This window comes from Phyllostomus discolor, chromosome 4, assembly GCF_004126475.2.
Source record: "Phyllostomus discolor isolate MPI-MPIP mPhyDis1 chromosome 4, mPhyDis1.pri.v3, whole genome shotgun sequence".
NCBI classification, from domain to species: Eukaryota; Metazoa; Chordata; class Mammalia; order Chiroptera; family Phyllostomidae; genus Phyllostomus; species Phyllostomus discolor.
Window position 1 is genome coordinate 14,904,796 of NC_040906.2, and position 16,403 is coordinate 14,921,198.

At 53.7% G+C, this 16,403-nt stretch overlaps 1 protein-coding gene across 3 annotated transcripts; it reads left to right on the forward strand.

Annotated features, from left to right (window-relative positions):
* The first annotated feature begins 38 nt into the window (after positions 1-38).
* On the forward strand, positions 39-16,062 carry ZNF142 (zinc finger protein 142). 3 transcript variants are annotated; one of them, XM_036022842.1, is made up of 10 exons: positions 39-213; positions 451-597; positions 1,360-1,685; positions 4,282-4,881; positions 5,908-6,093; positions 7,254-8,078; positions 9,794-9,971; positions 10,669-13,609; positions 14,217-14,322; positions 15,221-16,062. In XM_036022842.1, the coding sequence occupies exons 3-10, from the start codon at positions 1,406-1,408 to the stop codon at positions 15,688-15,690; spliced, it is 5,586 nt and encodes a 1,861-aa protein (XP_035878735.1). In that variant the 5' UTR covers positions 39-213; positions 451-597; positions 1,360-1,405; the 3' UTR covers positions 15,691-16,062. The 3 variants fall into 3 exon arrangements, with proteins under 3 accessions (XP_035878735.1, XP_028365024.1, XP_028365023.1); XM_028509223.2 differs by having other exon boundaries at positions 5,935-6,093; XM_028509222.2 differs by lacking the exon at positions 451-597.
* The last annotated feature ends 341 nt before the right edge of the window (positions 16,063-16,403 follow it).

A 16,403-nucleotide genomic window follows, 5' to 3' on the forward strand; every position in this document is an offset into this window, starting at 1 on the left:
TCCTGTCTGGGGTGGATGGGGGAGGGCGGGGGACACACGAGAAAATCATAGAGTACTCCTCCCGCCGCCAAGAGGAAGAGAGAGTGGCCTCTGTAGGTCCGTAGCTTTAGGGACCGCTGGGCCGGAGGCGGTCGCACAAAGGGTATCCGGGGAGGTAGCTCCAGCTTCTGGTCGACCAAAGAGATGCGGCTCCCGCCGGCCCCGGGCCGGGAGGTGAGTGAGCGGCTGCGGGGCGGGAACTAGTAGGGAGTGCGGGAGGAGCGGCTGGAGGCAAAAGTTTCTCGTGCCCTAGAATGAAGGTGGGCCTGGGAGGTGGGAACCCCGTACGAACGGGACACCGGCGCTTCACATAGCAGCCTGGGTGCCCCAGTCACGTCACTGTTCTGGACCCCGCCCGCTTACTCGCTGTCTCTTCTCAAGACCATAATCTGGACGATTCTCCATCCCAAGCCTTGCAGGTTACAAATTGACTTTCCCATTCTCTGGCTCTTGTGATTCCCGCTTCCCGCCCAACGATGTGGACACTGTCATCGCCTCCACTTCACAGATAAGAAAGCTGAGATCCGGAAAAGCGAGGTTACTGTCCAGATTTACGCGGTGAGTCAGAGCCCTCAGGGTTAGAGCCCTCAGGCAGGTGGAGATCGGGTGCCTTAATACGCAGGCCAGGTTTCATTCATTCCCCAGCACTTCTCTCTGCCTTAATCTCTCAGGAAGCTTTCGTAGTGGAAAGGATACGTATGCAGATTCTTAAAGGATAGTTAGGAATTGCTTAGCCAGACTAGAAAGATGGAGAAAGGGGAAAGGCCCCTTAAGCCCAGAGACAGAGGCAGATGGATACACGCCTGTGTGAGAGTATGGAAGCAAAATAGAATGTCGTGAGCCTGGGGAATGTGGTATGACTGGTTCAGAGATCTGTTGAGGGGAAAGGTGGAAGAAGAGTCTGGAGAAGTTAGCAAGGGCCAGACCTTGAAGGAAGGGCCTTATGCCCATGCTAAGAAATAGTGAGATTATAAAATGTTAAAGGGTGAAGGTACCTCTGAGATCTCTTGGCCCCATCAATTTTGTTGCAGATAAGAAAACAGATCCAGATTGCTTAGTGATTGGACCAAGGTCAGCTACCTCCAAAAAAATAATAATAATAACATGCAATCTTTAATATATTGGCCAAAATTTGTTGGCTCTCCTAGTACTGGCCTCTATTATAATTTTTATAATTTTGGTTATTGACATTGTCATAAAAAGAAAACTTCGAGGTTAACTAGTATGGCTGCCTAAGTGGGCAGGCACTAGGCTGTGTGCCCACACCAGCTGGGGAGAAAGTGAGAGATCTAACTATATTTTGTTTGGCTTTTCTCCTAGTTGGTTTATCAGCACTTCAAAGACCACAGCACACGAGTTGGTGGTGATGACAGACTCCATGCTGGACTCACAGCCAGCCAACAGCACTGAGGGGATGGATGGTCTGTGCTCAGAGCTATTGCTGATCCCCCCACCTCTCTCTGAGCCTGGAATCCTGGAGCCTGTCCACGGCCCCTGTCCATCTGGGAACCCCACACCTTTGCCTGCTGCCCCAGGCTGCCTGCTGGTGGAGGCCACGACAACTGAAGAAGTCACAGGGAACATGGAGATCATTGTAGAAGCCGTAGCTGCAAACCTATCCCCAGGTGCTCCTGGAGAGACACCAGGTATGAACATAGTTGCTAGCAGGCCAGTGGGACAAATGGCCCTGAAGCTTTGTCTGCTATTTTTTGATCCTTATGTGTGAATAGAAGGAGAACACAAGGTAGCACCCTATTTTTATACTGAGAGGTGTTGTAATTTGATTTGCAGCTGGTAAACGTTGACTGAAAGCTGGCAAGATGGTCACAACCTTGCACCAAGCTCTTGGCAGTCTTTCTCTATGAGGGCATCATGTCTGCTAGGCAGTAATCCAGAAGGGAAGACATTTTTGACGCCTCTGCCCAATCCTTACTGCAATAGTCCTTAGGGAGTCTTCCCCTATACTGGCCCTCCCACCCAGGAACTGCAGCCAGGAATTAGGCAAAAGGCCCAGTCTCTGTCCACCACCCTGGGCTTGGCAGGGCCTCCCAGAAGTAATCTGGTATTTCCCTGCCCTGGTTTCTTGTGTATAGCATTCTTAACTCATCCAAGGTATGTGGCTAAGAGTGAGAGTTGAGCATTTACACTTATGTAAAAAGAAGGATTCTCCCCTGTATTCTTCCCACATCTACAGCTCTTCATTTTAAGTAACTTCCCTGTTTTTTTGTTGCTATCCTCTAGCTACAGTTGTCACAGCTCCCCTTGGTGGTGTACAGAGAACACTGGGAAAGAGTAGTTCATTTGATCGTGTAATATTGCTAAACTTTTATGTGGTGGAAGAAATAATAAATAAAAAAACCTGGGAAAAACATTCGCGGTGTGTAAGAAAGTTGAGTTAATGTCTTTAAGATGTGAATAGCTCTATGAGAGGAAGAAACAGTCTTTTTTTAAAAGGGGGGAGAAGTCTACATGAAATTTAGTAAAGAAGTACTGAGTAGTCCAAACCATAAAGATGTTTCATCTCACTAACACACAAATAAATTCCAGTTAAAAATAACTACAACATGCCATTTTTGTTTCGTGACTTTGGCAAAAGTCGAACGTTTTTTTATAATACCTAGTGTTGGTGAGGCTTTGGAAAAACACACTGTTTTATAGCTTATGGAGAGTATAAATTAGCATAATTTTTTGAAGGCCAGTGTACCTACATAACACATGTTACAGTATGTGTACTCTGACCCCGTGATCTCAGTCATCAGGGTCTATCCCGTAGGAAGACTCACGCGTACACACAAAGATGGAGGGAGAAGCGTGTCTGGGCTGTAGCTTTATTTGTAACAGTTGGAAACAACCCAAGTGTCCATCAGTAAGGGCAAAATACCACTTTGATTTATCCATGTTCTGAAGTACTATGAACTAGACAAAAAAATATAAGGTAGATTTAAATGTACTCGTAGATAAAAATATCCTTGCTATATAACAAAGGGAAAAAAAAGCAATTGCACAAAAATGACCCCAAAAGGCCTGAAAGGACACAGACCAATTGTGAGGGTGGGATTTATGAAAAAATGTATCCGTATCCCTGGCTGGTGTGGCTCAGTGGATTGACCGCTGGCCTGCGAACCAAAGGGTCCCTGGTTCAGTTCCCACTGAGGGCACATGCCTGGGTTGTGGGCCGGGTCCCTAGTGTGGGGCGCGGGAGAGGCAACCGCACATTGATGTTTCTCTCCCTCTCTCCTTCTCTTCCCCTCTTTCTAAAAATAAATACAGTCTTAAAAAATAAAATAAAATAAAAAATATGTCTGTATTATTTGAATTTTTCTTTAAACAATAATATGAAGAGAAAAGGAACCACCAGAATAAATGTAACACACATGTGGCCTTGGGTCAGGCTCCTCCATTGGCAAACACGGCGGCATTAAGCTCACAGAATCCAGGTCCCTCTTCTCACAGGGCAGTTCAAGGGCCAAGAAAGTGTTTGCTAAGCCTTTATCAAGGCCCTGCCCATTGCTTAAGAAATGGCATCAATTACTGTGAACATGATTTGACTTTTTTCAAAAAGGATATTTTTTATTTTATGAATTGCTATGTGTATGACAATCTCTTTTTTTTTTAATTTGGGTTTTTTTTTTCTTAGTGAGAGGGGAAAGGAGAAAGAAAGAGAGAGGGAAGCATTAATGTGTGGTTGCTTTTCGTGTGACCCCCACAGGGGACCTGGCCCGCAACCCAGGCGTGTGCCCCGACTGGGAATCGAACTGGCCACCCTTTGGTTCACAGGGCCGCCACTCAGTCCACTGAGCCACACCAGCCAGGGCCCTATGACAGTCTCTTTACAGAATGTGAAAGTAAATCCCTTTGCTGTTTCTACTGTACATATTCCCAGATTGTCATTTTCTTCTTTTGAAAGTTACTAATCTTTTATTTGGGCAAAATATATTGCCTTTTCTTAATGCTTTCTGGATTCGATTAACATTTGTTACACTCATTTAGCAAATATGTATTAAGTACCTAATTTGTGCCAAATATTGTGCTAGATACAGGGATTGCAAATGCATGTGTGAAAGGTAGACTGTCCCTGCCCTCGTGGGGCTTACAGCCCAGGTGCAGAACCAGACTTAAAGTCCATCCGCAGCCCGTGAATATTTGAAAAAAGGTTCACCCGTATTTTCTGCTAGTAACTAACTCCCATGAATCTCATTCTGTCTGATTCTGTGTCTTTCTCTGTTGGTCCTCTGCCTGCAGGTGTCCTGGTAAAGGTGGTGGAGGTGTACTTCTGTGAGCGCTGTGGGCAGAGCTTTGCAGAGCCCGCTCTGCTGGCCCTGCACCAGTGTGCCGAGACCCTTATACAGCCTGTGGAGGGCCTCTCTGGCACCCCGTGCTCTGTAGAGCTACACCTCAGCAACCTCACTCTCCCTGGCCCTCCGCAGGGCCACAGCCCACTGGAGAGGCCCCTGCCATGCCCTGTGTGTAGACAGGAGTTTGCCCAACCCCAGGCCCTGAAGAGCCACTTCAAGATTCACCGGGGGCCCCCCTACACCTTCTCCTGCCCAGAGTCTGGCTGCGTGTTCTCTGCTGAAGATCGTAAGGGTCTGCAGCACCACCTGAGGCAGACCCACGGAGTGGTTCCCGTGCCCTGTTGTTTCCGGGGCTGCCCCTTTCTCTTCGGGAGCCAGCAGGGCATGGAGCTGCACCAACGGGCCCATTACCCTTTCCACTGCAACCGTTGCAGCTTCATGGGCTCCAACGTCAAACTCTTCCGGCAGCATCAGCGCAGCCATGGGGCCAGGACGCAGGGAGAAGTGTCGGCCATTCAGGGTCTTCCATCCCAGGAGCTGCTGCCAGGTAGGAGGCCAGGGGCCCAGCAGGATGCCACCTGGAAAGGCAGTGTATCCAGTGCCGTGGGTGTGTGTCCGAATACCGGGGAAGCAGAGTAGTGGTTCTGGAGGACAGGACTACTGACTAACATGGGAAGGCATCCAGAACGCTTGGGCCAGTCAGAGTATATAGGATACAGAGAAAGTCTTTGTCTGGGACATTGAGTGAGATTTGGCTTCAGCTACGTTGTGGCCTTGAAGTTACTTAACCACTCATTATGTTCTGATCCACTCTAGAACTTTCTAAGGGCAAAAGCTAAAAAGCCCATAGCCAATGCCTTTTGACTCCCTTTTAGAGTAAGTGGAATTGCATAGGAGAAGCTGGGGTTATTTTAAAAAAGAAACCTTCAAGGAAGGTGGTGCTCCACTGATTCTTCTCTTGGTCTCAGAAAAGACCGAGGTTTGAGTCCCTTGGGCTGAGCAGAGGAGCAGGGGGAAACAGAGCAGTCAGGCCAGGAGAGGCCAGGGTTCTGGTGAGGGAGTCCGGCTTGCTAAGACTCGTCTGCGCTCTGCTCCCAAAGAGAAGACCCTTTTTTTCCCGGGAAGTGGTCATAGGTCCTTGCCTTACCAAGGCAGCTGCTCCTATTGAGGAAGAGAAGGGGTAGATTGGAGGGGACGGGGTGCGACCCTGAACCGCTGAGTTGGGTTTCTCAGTGGGACAGTTTGGAGTTCCAGTTATGTTCATCTGCACTGAGCTGGCAGCCATTAGACTGGGGCCTGAGCCAGGGACAGGCAGCGCACTCGGGCTCCATGTCGCAGACCCTACCCCCAGCTCCCAGCTCCGGTGACCTCAGACCTCCTTCCGAAATGGCTCCGAGGGTGGTGTTATCTGAGGTGTGACTCACTTTAGCCTGGAGCTTTACTGACCTTCATTCCTGGTCTTCCTGTCAGAGCCCAAGATTCCCTTGTGCTAAACAGGGTGGGGGTGGGGGTGGTCCTGTCAGCCAGCCAGAGGAGAAGTGTAAGCAATCGGTGCTGTCATTGTCCCCTGTAGACTTCATCAAGTTGTATGTGTCTCCAGCTCCCGCCCTGCCCCCAGGAGAGGGACAGCCTTCAGAGGAAGCAGGTACGCCCTTGCCCGGGCAGGAGGCAGCTGAAGAGGAGGAGGTGGAGGAGAGTGGCACCCTGAAGGACTCTCAGAAAGCGCTGGAGAAAAGCCAGGGGACTCAGCAGTTGGAAGGTAATGATGTGACTAGGCTCGAACTCGGCGGTGGGGAGGGATGGATGGTGGAGAGCCTGGCGCTGAGGTTCTAAAGTTTGGCTTTTTGAGCTTAGTTCAGATCTGTTTGTTTGTTTGTTTTTAATAGTCTATATATTTTTAAAGACCTTATTTATTTTTAGAGAGAGGGGAAGGGAAGGAGAAAGAGAGGGAGAGAAACATCAGTGTGTGGTTGCCTCTTGCGTGCCCCCTACCCCAGGGAGAACTGGCCGGCGACCCAGGCATGTGCCCTGACTAGGAATCAAACCAGCGACCCTTTGCTTTGCAGGCCAGCGCTCAATCCACTGAGCCACACCAGCCAGGGAAGATCCTTTCATTCTTAAGAGTCCACTTTGCCATGTCTAGTGGGAAAATGGTAAATAGGTAAAAACTAGTAACACAGGGTGTAGGGGTAAATAGAGGGTGTTCTCCAAGGCTGATTTTCCTCGGGCAGAAAGCACTTTCGCAGGGAAGGAACAGGCAATATCCACAGTATAGAGATGCCAGAGGTTACTGATGATCAGCAGCCTGTCTTGTCTGGCATTGAGCCCCCTAAGATTTTTTTCCCCTAAACCCTTGCTTCCCAGTTTCCAGCTCAGTAGACAACATTGAAACCCGCTGCGCAGGGCGCATGCTTATTGTCAGGTATAGAGAAAAGCTAGGATTGTATTTACTGCCAGCTCTCCGTGACCCAGAACTCAGGAGCCCGTGTTTGGAAATCGGAGGACTTTACCACCTTCTCCTCTGCTCGTTCCCTGCGGGCTTCCCTTCCTTCCCTCCAGCCCTGCTGACCCTTCCACTTGCCCCCGTGAACATGGTCAGGAAGAACAAGGAAGCTCCATCCAGACTGTTCTTTTGAGCGCTCTAGACAGAGGCTCAGGAATAGTGGGCAGGGGGCTAGGTGAGATATTTCAGATAGGTCTGAGGAATTCCTGTGATTTTGTTTCTCTAGATACTTGGGTTTCTTGTCTCTTCTTTGAGACTACAATATTCGAGGTGCTATTGTTTGGTTTCCCGGAGAGAGCTGGGAAAGACCACATGCTGTTCGTGTGTGGGCAAATTGTGGCCCCTCCATGACCTGGCCAGCCCCTGACCTGTCGAAGAATCACACTTTCAACTGTCTCTGCCTCTCCCTCTCACAGGGGATGTGGCTCCTGGCCCCGAGTCCCTCTTCAAGACCCACATGTGTCCAGAATGCAAGCGCTGCTTTAAGAAGCGGACCCATCTGGTGGAGCACCTCCATCTCCACTTCCCAGACCCCAGCCTCCAGTGCCCCAACTGCCAGAAGTTCTTCACCAGCAAGAGCAAGCTCAAGACCCATCAGCTGCGGGAGCAGGGCAAGAAGGCCCACCGCTGCCCGCTGTGCAGCTACAGCGCAGTGGAGAGGAACGCGCTCAACCGCCACATGGCCAGCATGCACGAGGACATCTCCAACTTCTACTCGGACACCTACGCCTGTCCCGTCTGCCAGGAGGAGTTCCGCCTCAGCCAGGCCCTTAAGGAGCACCTCAAGAGCCACGCCGCGGCAGCAGCTGCGGGGCCGTTGCCCCTTGCCTGCTTTCAGGAGGGCTGCAGCTACGCGGCACCCGACCGCAAGGCCTTCACGAAGCACCTGAAGGAGACCCACGGGGTGCGGGCGGTGGAGTGCCGCCACCACTCGTGTCCCATGCTCTTCGCCACAGCCGAGGCCATGGAGGCCCACCACAAGAGCCACTATGCCTTCCACTGCCCCCACTGCGACTTCGCCTGCTCCAACAAGCACCTGTTCCGCAAACACAAGAAGCAGGGCCACCCTGGCAGTGAGGAGCTGCGCTGCACCTTCTGTCCCTTCGCCACCTTCAACCCCGTGGCCTACCAGGATCACGTGGGCAAGATGCATGCTCATGAGAAGATCCACCAGTGCCCCGAGTGCACCTTTGCCACTGCCCACAAGAGAGTGCTCATCCGCCACATGCTGCTGCACACAGGTGAGGGGGCCTCCTTCCCGACGGAAATGCAATGGCGATGATGATGGACATGACGTACACATGAAGGGCTTTGTACTCGGTGTCTCGTGTGACCTAGTATGCCTGGGGGGAAATCTGGTATTTGGAATTCATGAGCTTTAAGCAGAGCATCACTCAGCTAGAGAAGGGGTCAGGCTAGGATTTGAATGCAAGCAGTCCAATCCGGAGCCTGCGCTGTGACCGCCGCGTTGTGCTTCGCCCTTAAGGCCCTGCCCACCCCTAGTCAGCGCTGGGTCGGTCAGCACCCAGCTTCTTAAAGAGAAGAGACCCAGATCAGGAAGAGACCTCCCTCCACGATTCAGGTTCCGGGATGTGCTGTGCGAGACGGGGCGAGGGGGCCCTGAGCCACCATACACGTTACAGCTGTGACACTGAGTCCTTTTGGTGACCTGGCGGTTGCAGACTTTTAACTGGTCACGAGCATTCCTGATCCTTGGAGTGACAACTGAGTTCGGGCTTCCCGGTATAGCATCATCCCACTTGTGATCTCAGTGTAAGCACAGTGGGTTGATAAGATATTTAAACATTTAAAGACTCCTTAGTTTACGAGGGCAGTTCGGGACAAAGTCCTTAGTTTTAGGCTGCTCAGGACAAAGCCCTTGTTGTTCCCGTTGCTTTAGTCACACTCATCTTTATGAGGTCTTTTTAAAAACTTTACATCTGTGTAGTGTCTTATAGTTTATCAGGTTCTTTTATATATATTATCTTATTTGACACATAATAACACTCTTGTAAGGAAGGCAGGGAACGATGGGAAACTCTGGAAATTTAAATGGCCTGTTTCAGCATCACACCGCTAGTCCCAGGGCCAGAGCAGAGCACCGCACTGCTGGCCCTTCGCCCCAGGGAAGGGGCCTGAGAGAGTGGTCGGGGGACCAGGGAAGGGTCCCGAAGGAGCATGGCACCCAGCTCCTGACTCCAGGGACAGCTTGCCCTCGAGTTCTCGCTGGGCGCCACTGAGAACTGTGGGACACCTCAGTTAATCTTCCTGTCAGCCGTGTGAGGTCAGTATGTTAGCTGCCCTTTTCTTGGAGACAAGGAAACTGAGACTCGGGGGCTAAATGACCTGCCCAAGGCCATGTGGCAATAAGTTGGGATTTGAGCCACCACTTAATAGCTCTGTGCTTTCTTTGCCTCAGCTGGTTGCTCTGTAAAGTGTGGTAATCCCAGCACCTGCCTCCTGGGGCTATTGTAAGGATTCGGTGAGAGGAGGCATTTTTATAAGTGCTCAGAAAGGTATCTGGCACAGAGCGAGCACTCTGCACACGTTGGCTATTCATAGCTTTATTATTGTGTTGGACTCCAGAGTCAGAGTTCTTAACCACTGTGTGTATTGCCTAATTTGTTCTCCTTCTCTTCCACGAAACCGGAAGGAATTGGGCTAAGTGGAGCAGTTGGCTGTTAGTGCCAACAATTTGAGAAATCAGGAGTAGACTTTAAAGCTGGTTTTGAAAAGCTCAGTCTCCACCTCCCTCCCTCCTCCTCCGGTGTCGGAGCAGAGCAGTGTCGGTCGAGAGGGCCGTGAAGCGCCCCGACTCTTAGTCAGCACGTGAGGCTTTGGCCCCTGCCTGGTGTCAGGACAGCCCTGCGGGGGAGATGGGCTGTCTGCTTACTTGCTCCGTGTGTGATCTGGCTTTTCTCCCTTATCCCCACCCCCACCCCCACCACGACCTAAGGTGAGAAACCTCACAAGTGTGAGCTGTGCGACTTCACGTGCCGAGACGTGAGCTACCTGTCCAAGCACATGCTGACCCACTCCAACACCAAGGACTACATGTGCACCGAGTGCGGCTACGTCACCAAGTGGAAGCACTACCTCAGCGTGCACATGCGAAAGCACTTGGGCGACCTCAGGTACGCGCGCACACACCTGCACCCCTGCCCCAAGAGTGTTGTGCTAGCCTATAGGCCTCTTGAATTCCTCTGTGGCCCCAGTGCTCTTCTGGGCCCGGGGAGACTCCGGTAGTGCCCATTGGCAACAGCTGGCCTCTGCCTGTGGCCCAGTCTGCAGGTGAGGGATCTCTGGGCTCAGAGAAGGCCTGAACCCAGAGTTTAGGCCTGGACACTAAAGTGTTGCTTGAGTTCTCAGAGCCCAGTCTTGGGAAAGTAGATCAGGCACCTTGCCCTCTGATCTCTGGGCACAGCTGGCTAGAGGCTTCTCCTTGGCTTTCATACCTCCATGGGAGGATGGGAACTGGGTGCAGAAGCCTTCCCTGTGGAGCTGTGGGCATGTCAGCTCCTTAGAAATCCACAGTGGGTTGCTGATTCACACCTTCCCTTTAGGGAGCAATACAGAGTAGGGGCTGGAACATAAGCCCTGAAACTAGACCATCTTTGCCCTTCACTTTGTAGCTTCGGACAAGTTGTTGACTTCTATGCCTTAGTCTCCTCACTTGTAAATGGATACCTATTCCATAGGGTGGTGGGAAAGAACATTGAAGTAGATGGTGTATGCACAACACTGGCCCATAGTAAGTAGTGACTATTAGCTGTTAAGCTTGATTTATGGTTGTGATTTTGCTAATCACCCTCGCCCATCCCTTTTCACCAGATACCAGTGCAGTCAGTGTTCCTATCGCTGCCACCGGGCTGATCAGCTGAGCAGCCATAAGCTGAGACATCAGGACAAGTCCCTGATGTGTGAGGTGTGTGCCTTTGCTTGCAAGCGGAAGTATGAGCTGCAGAAACACATGGCTTCCCAGCACCACCCTAGCAAGCCAGCCCCACTCTACCTCTGCCGCTACTGCAGCTACCAGAGCCGCCACAAGCAGGCCCTGCTGAGCCACGAGAACTGCAGACACACCCGCCTCCGTGAGTTCCGCTGTGCCCTCTGTGACTACCGCACCTTCAGCAACACCACCCTCTTCTTCCACAAGCGCAAGGCCCATGGCTATGTGCCCGGGAACCAGGTCTGGCAGCTCCGCTGTGCCAGCCAGCAGCCAGAGGAGGCCAGGCAATGCCCGACACCCGCACTGGACTCACAGTCCTCAGATCAGCTGTCTGCCCAGCCTGTGGGGCAGGACCACGATACTGAGACTGCCGTGGACCCCAGCGTGGACCCCAGCGTGGACCCCGGCTTGGACCAGACTCTGCCAGAAGTCAGCGAGGACAGTCCTGGGAGACAGGATGGCAGTGAAGTTCCCCAGGGGGGTGACCTGGTCGGCAGCCCCAGCCCAGCGGAGGTAGACGAGGGCACCTGCACGCTGCACCTGGAGGCCCTGGGAGTAGAGCTGGGGCCTGTGGCCGAGCCACCACTTGAGGAGATCGCTGACACGGCCCCTGTGGAATTCAGGCCCTTGGACCCCTCGGGGCCCCTGAGGCTGGAAGGGCCAGAGGGAACTTTGACAGAGCTGTCTGCCTTTGAAGGTGCTGGGACTTCCGGCTTGGGTGCTGAAGAAGAGCCCATTCTGGAGAAGCCAGTACCTGAGCCCCCCAGAAACCCTCCTTCCTCAGAGGAACCTCCTAACAGCTGGGCGGAAACCTTCAAGGCAACTCCACCCACTGAGGCAGCACTTCTGCCCCAGTTGCCTGAGTCAGAGTCACTACTCAAGGCCCTCAGGAAACAGGACAAAGAACAGGCAGAGGCATTGGTACTGGAGGGGCGGGTTCAGATGGTAGTGGTGCAGGGAGAGGGGCCGGCCTTCCGCTGCCCACACTGCCCTTTTATCACCCGCCGGGAGAAGACCCTGAGTCTGCACTCCAGGACGGGGTGCCCTGCCCGCCGAGAGCCCCTGCTGTGCCCCGACTGTGGGGCTTGTTTCAAGCAGCAGCGCGGCCTTAGTACCCACGTGATGAAGAAGTGCCGTGCCTCGCTGAAAATGAACAGGAGCTTGTGCAGACCAGATTCAGCTGTCCCTCTGCATCCTCTGCCCCCTGGCAGCCAGGCCTCAGAGGCTGCAGAAGGTGGGAAGCCAGCACCTGCACCGTTAGAAGTAGAGGTAGTGCTCTCAAAGGATGCTCCTTCTGAGCTTTCTAGGGAACCAGAAGAAAGAGAGGAGCCTCTGGCCACAGCCTCTGGCTCTACAGTACTTCCTGCAGAAAACTCCTCATCCCCAGAGACCCCTGAGAAGTTCCGCTTTGAACAGGGCAAGTTCCACTGCAACTCATGCATGTTCCTTTGTTCTCGGCTCTCCTCCATCACCTCTCACGTGGCCGAAGGTTGCCGGGGGATACGGAGCGGGGCAGGAAAGCGATGTGCCTCCCAGACCCAGCCTGTTGTGTCCCCGCTGAGCAATGGGGACGCGGTCCCCCAAAACAGCGGGAATACGGAGTGCAGCCCTGGTGATGGGGACACAGCTGTGGTTCCAAAGCAGAAGGGGGCCCGCTTCTCCTGCCCCACATGCCCCTTTAGCTGCCAGCAGGAGCGGGCTCTGAGGACTCACCAGGCCCGGGGCTGCCCCCTTCAGCAGTCTGGAGAGTTGCGCTGCGGCCTCTGCTCATTCACCGCTCCTGCTGCCGCCGCCCTGAAGCTCCACCAGAAGCGGAAGCACTCCACTGTGGCTCCAGCCCGCGGCCCCCGGCCCCCTCTTCAGTGCGGGGACTGCGACTTCATCTGTAAACAGAGCAGGTGCCTACAGCAGCACCAGCGGCTCAAGCATGAGGGCGTGAAGCCACATCAGTGCCCTTTCTGTGACTTTTCCACCACTCGACGGTACCGTTTGGAGGCTCACCAGTCCCGACACACAGGTGTGGGCCGCATCCCCTGCAGTTCCTGTCCCCAGACATTTGGTACTAACTCAAAACTGCGCCTGCACCAGCTGAGGGTACACGACAAAACACCCACCCACTTCTGCCCACTCTGTGACTACAGTGGCTACCTTCGCCATGACATCACTCGCCATGTCAACAGCTGCCACCAGGGCACCCCAGCCTTTGCCTGTCCCCAGTGCGAGGCCCAGTTCAGCTCCGAGACAGCACTCAAGCAGCATGCTCTGCGCCGGCATCCTGAGCCTGTGCCCCCGGCCCCCGGCTCTCCTGCAGAGGCTGCTGAGGGCCCCCTGCACTGCTCCCACTGTGGGTTCCTGTGCCCCAGCCCTGCCAGCCTGCGAGAGCACACCTGTAAACAGCACCCGCGGTTCGAGTGTGGGGCCTGCCAGGAGGCCTTCCCTAGCCGGCCAGCACTGGACGAGCACCGGAGGCAGCAGCATTTCAGCCACCGCTGTGAGGTCTGTGACTTTGCCGCCCGGGAGCGGGTGGGCCTGGTGAAGCACTACTTAGAGCAGCACGAGGAGCCTTCAGCGGCAGCCTCAGAGGGGGACGCTGGCCAGCCCCCCCTGAGCTGCCCCTTCTGTGACTTCACGTGCCGCCATCAGCTGGTGCTGGATCACCACGTGAAAGGGCACGGGGGCACCCGGCTCTACAAGTGTAACGACTGTGCCTACAGCACCAAGAACCGGCAGAAGATCACCTGGCACAGCCGCATCCACACCGGGGAAAAGCCCTACCGCTGTCACCTCTGTTCCTACGCCTGTGCTGACCCCTCTCGCCTCAAGGTGAGGTCCAGGACCGTGGTGGCTCGGAGTGCTGTTTGTGGGGTCAAACTGCCTGGGGTCCCAAATATCAGCTTTGTGACCTTTGTCAAGTTCCTTAGTTTCTCCCAGCCTCAGGTTCCTCATCTGTGAAAAGGGGCTAATACCTCATAGGGTCATTATAAAGATAAAATGTCATAGTACACGCTAGTCACGTGATGAACATGTAACGGATGGGGAACAGCCTAGATAATGGTGACAGCTAACATTCATTGAGTGCTCATGCTGGGCACTGTAATTTTGTCCTTTCAAAAACATGAGATACAGTTTTACTGTCTCTCACTTTACAGATTAGTAAGCTAAGAACTAGAGGTCAGGTCATCCAGGCACACAGGTAACAGCATGGTGGAGCTGAGACAGTCCGGGCAGACCCAGGGGCAGGCCCGGGGGTTAGGTTGGTGTCGCAGCGGCCACATGGAGGAACCCGATTCGTAACGGCAGTGTGGACAGGACGGGACCCGGGGACAGGGTTGTCTGCCAGCAGTCTCTCTGCCTGCCTCCCCCAGCTCCTCGCCCACTGAGTGAGGAGGTGCCCCTTTTCTGGATACGTTCTCTGTTCTCGCTCCTGCAGTACCATATGCGGATCCATAAGGAAGAACGGAAGTATCTGTGCCCTGACTGTGGCTACAAGTGCAAGTGGGTCAACCAGCTCAAGTATCACATGACCAAGCACACAGGTGAGTCCGTGGTTTCTGACAGGCCCAAGGGGTTCCCCCATTCCCTGGCACACCCAGCCTCCCTGAGGTGGCGTCTGTCCTCACTCAGGGTCAGGGTGGTAGGTAGGCTCAGTGGCTAGAACAGCTTCCCAACCTGCTGACGCATAAGAGAGGTGAACAGAGAGCCTGAGTATGTTTACTTTTCAAAGGCTCCCCAGGTGATTGTGGCACCAGGTCACTCACCTCCCACTGAGAACCCCCCAACTCAGTGATTAAGGGCAGGTCTCTCTGGTGCCTGCAGACCTGATGGAACTCTGCTGAGTGAAGAGGAGAGGGTGGGGGGGTTCACCTGTGTTTCAGTTACCCCTGCTTTCTCCTGCTTGCGGAGCCCGTGAACCACAGGTTCTCAGTAAAGGGTTAACGATGGTGACGTGCCTGTGATTGCTGCATGTGACCTCCTCGGGTAAAGGAATTGAGCAGTGGCATTCCAAGGCCATCTGTGTCTATGAATGGCCTATCACCTCTACCCCCTTCCCTCTTAAGTCTTTTCTTTGACTTCTCGAATTGAGCAAGCAGTTGGACTTACCACATCCTCCGCTTCCATGAGCGCCCCATGACCAAAAGGAGGTTGAAATTTCCCACTTGGAAGTCCTATCATATTTGAGTATCCACTGCTGTCAAGTGGCTATTTAATGGTCCGGTTAGTTGTCAGCCCTTATTGAGCACCCATTGTATACAAGGAGGTGTGTTGGGAGAAGGGCACAGAAACGTCAGACAAGACTGGAACGCTCCAAAGGCACAGTATTAGCTTGCTGCTTGTGTCCTTTACGTCCCAGATCACAGTGACTCTTACTGTCCACCGAGCCTGTTCCACTCCCTGCAGTGGTGACTTGTTCCCTGTCTTTGCCACATCCCGCAGGACTGAAGCCATACCAGTGTCCCGAGTGTGACTACTGTACCAACCGGGCTGACGCGCTGCGCGTGCACCAGGAGACCAGGCACCGGGAAGCACGGGCCTTTATGTGTGAGCAGTGCGGCAAGGCCTTCAAGACCCGCTTCCTGCTGCGCACCCACCTCCGCAAGCACAGCGAGGCCAGGCCCTACGTGTGCAACGTGTGCCACCGTGCGTTCCGCTGGGCTGCCGGCCTGCGCCACCATGCCCTCACCCACACCGACCGCCACCCCTTCTTCTGCCGCCTCTGCAGCTACAAGGCCAAGCAGAAATTCCAGGTGGTCAAGCATGTGCGCAGGCACCACCCCGAGCAGGCCGACCCGAACCAAGGCGTGGGCAAAGACCCCACCACCCCCACAGTACACCTGCATGATGTGCAGTTGGAGGGTCCCAGCCCTGCCGCTCCTTCTGCTCCCCCGACCGGACCGGAGGGCTGAGGTCCCAGCCCACCTCCCAGACCAGAAGAGGGTGTGGTCCAAGATGTCCAGAGCTAGCCTAAGGAGCTCAGAGCATAAGGAAGGACTGGCTTTGGGGTGTCAGGGTGGCCAGAGCCCTGCTGGGACTCTGGCCGTAGGACTTGAACGTTGGCGTCTACATAAATGAGAGACATGGACCACAAATTGATTTTGTGTGGACACCCACTGTCTCTGACTATAAGATGTTGGTTTTACCAATTCCGTTTTCTCTTTCCTTCTTACTATGTTGAATCCTGTTTTCATTCAGCATTCTCAAAACAGTTGTACCTGACCATGTGTGCTGTTGTGCCTAATGCTGTATAAAGCATGTTAAACAGAATGATTCCTAGCTTACAGACTCGTCCATGTTTCGGCATTTCCAGGCTGTCGTCCTGATCTGCCCTGCCCGCTCTTCGACCTCTGCCTCTTCTATTTCTCCTTCCCTCTCCACTGAGTGATTGATTCTCAGACAGGCCCGGGTCTGCCTTCTCTCTGTTCTTGAGCCTGGCCCTTATTCTGCGCCCTATTTCCAAGCCACTTTGTCTACCTGTAGAGGGAGGGTTGCCATCTACGAAGCTTCCTTGTGGAAGCAGCTTCAATTCAGCAGCAGCGCTCAGAGGGGGTCCGCAGCTGCACTAGACAGAGCTAACGCAGAGCGATGGTGCGAAAGGCAGATGATCGCAGGGGTGGAGGTG

Bases quoted from the DNA above. Each gene is read 5' to 3' on its own strand.
- ZNF142 (XM_036022842.1), top strand. From the start codon at position 1,406: ATGACAGACTCCATGCTGGACTCACAGCCAGCCAACAGCACTGAGGGG. The intron at 1,686-4,281 runs GTATGAACATAG...CTCTGCCTGCAG, and splicing joins TGCTCCTGGAGAGACACCAG to GTGTCCTGGTAAAGGTGGTG. The intron at 14,323-15,220 runs GTGAGTCCGTGG...CACATCCCGCAG, and splicing joins TCACATGACCAAGCACACAG to GACTGAAGCCATACCAGTGT.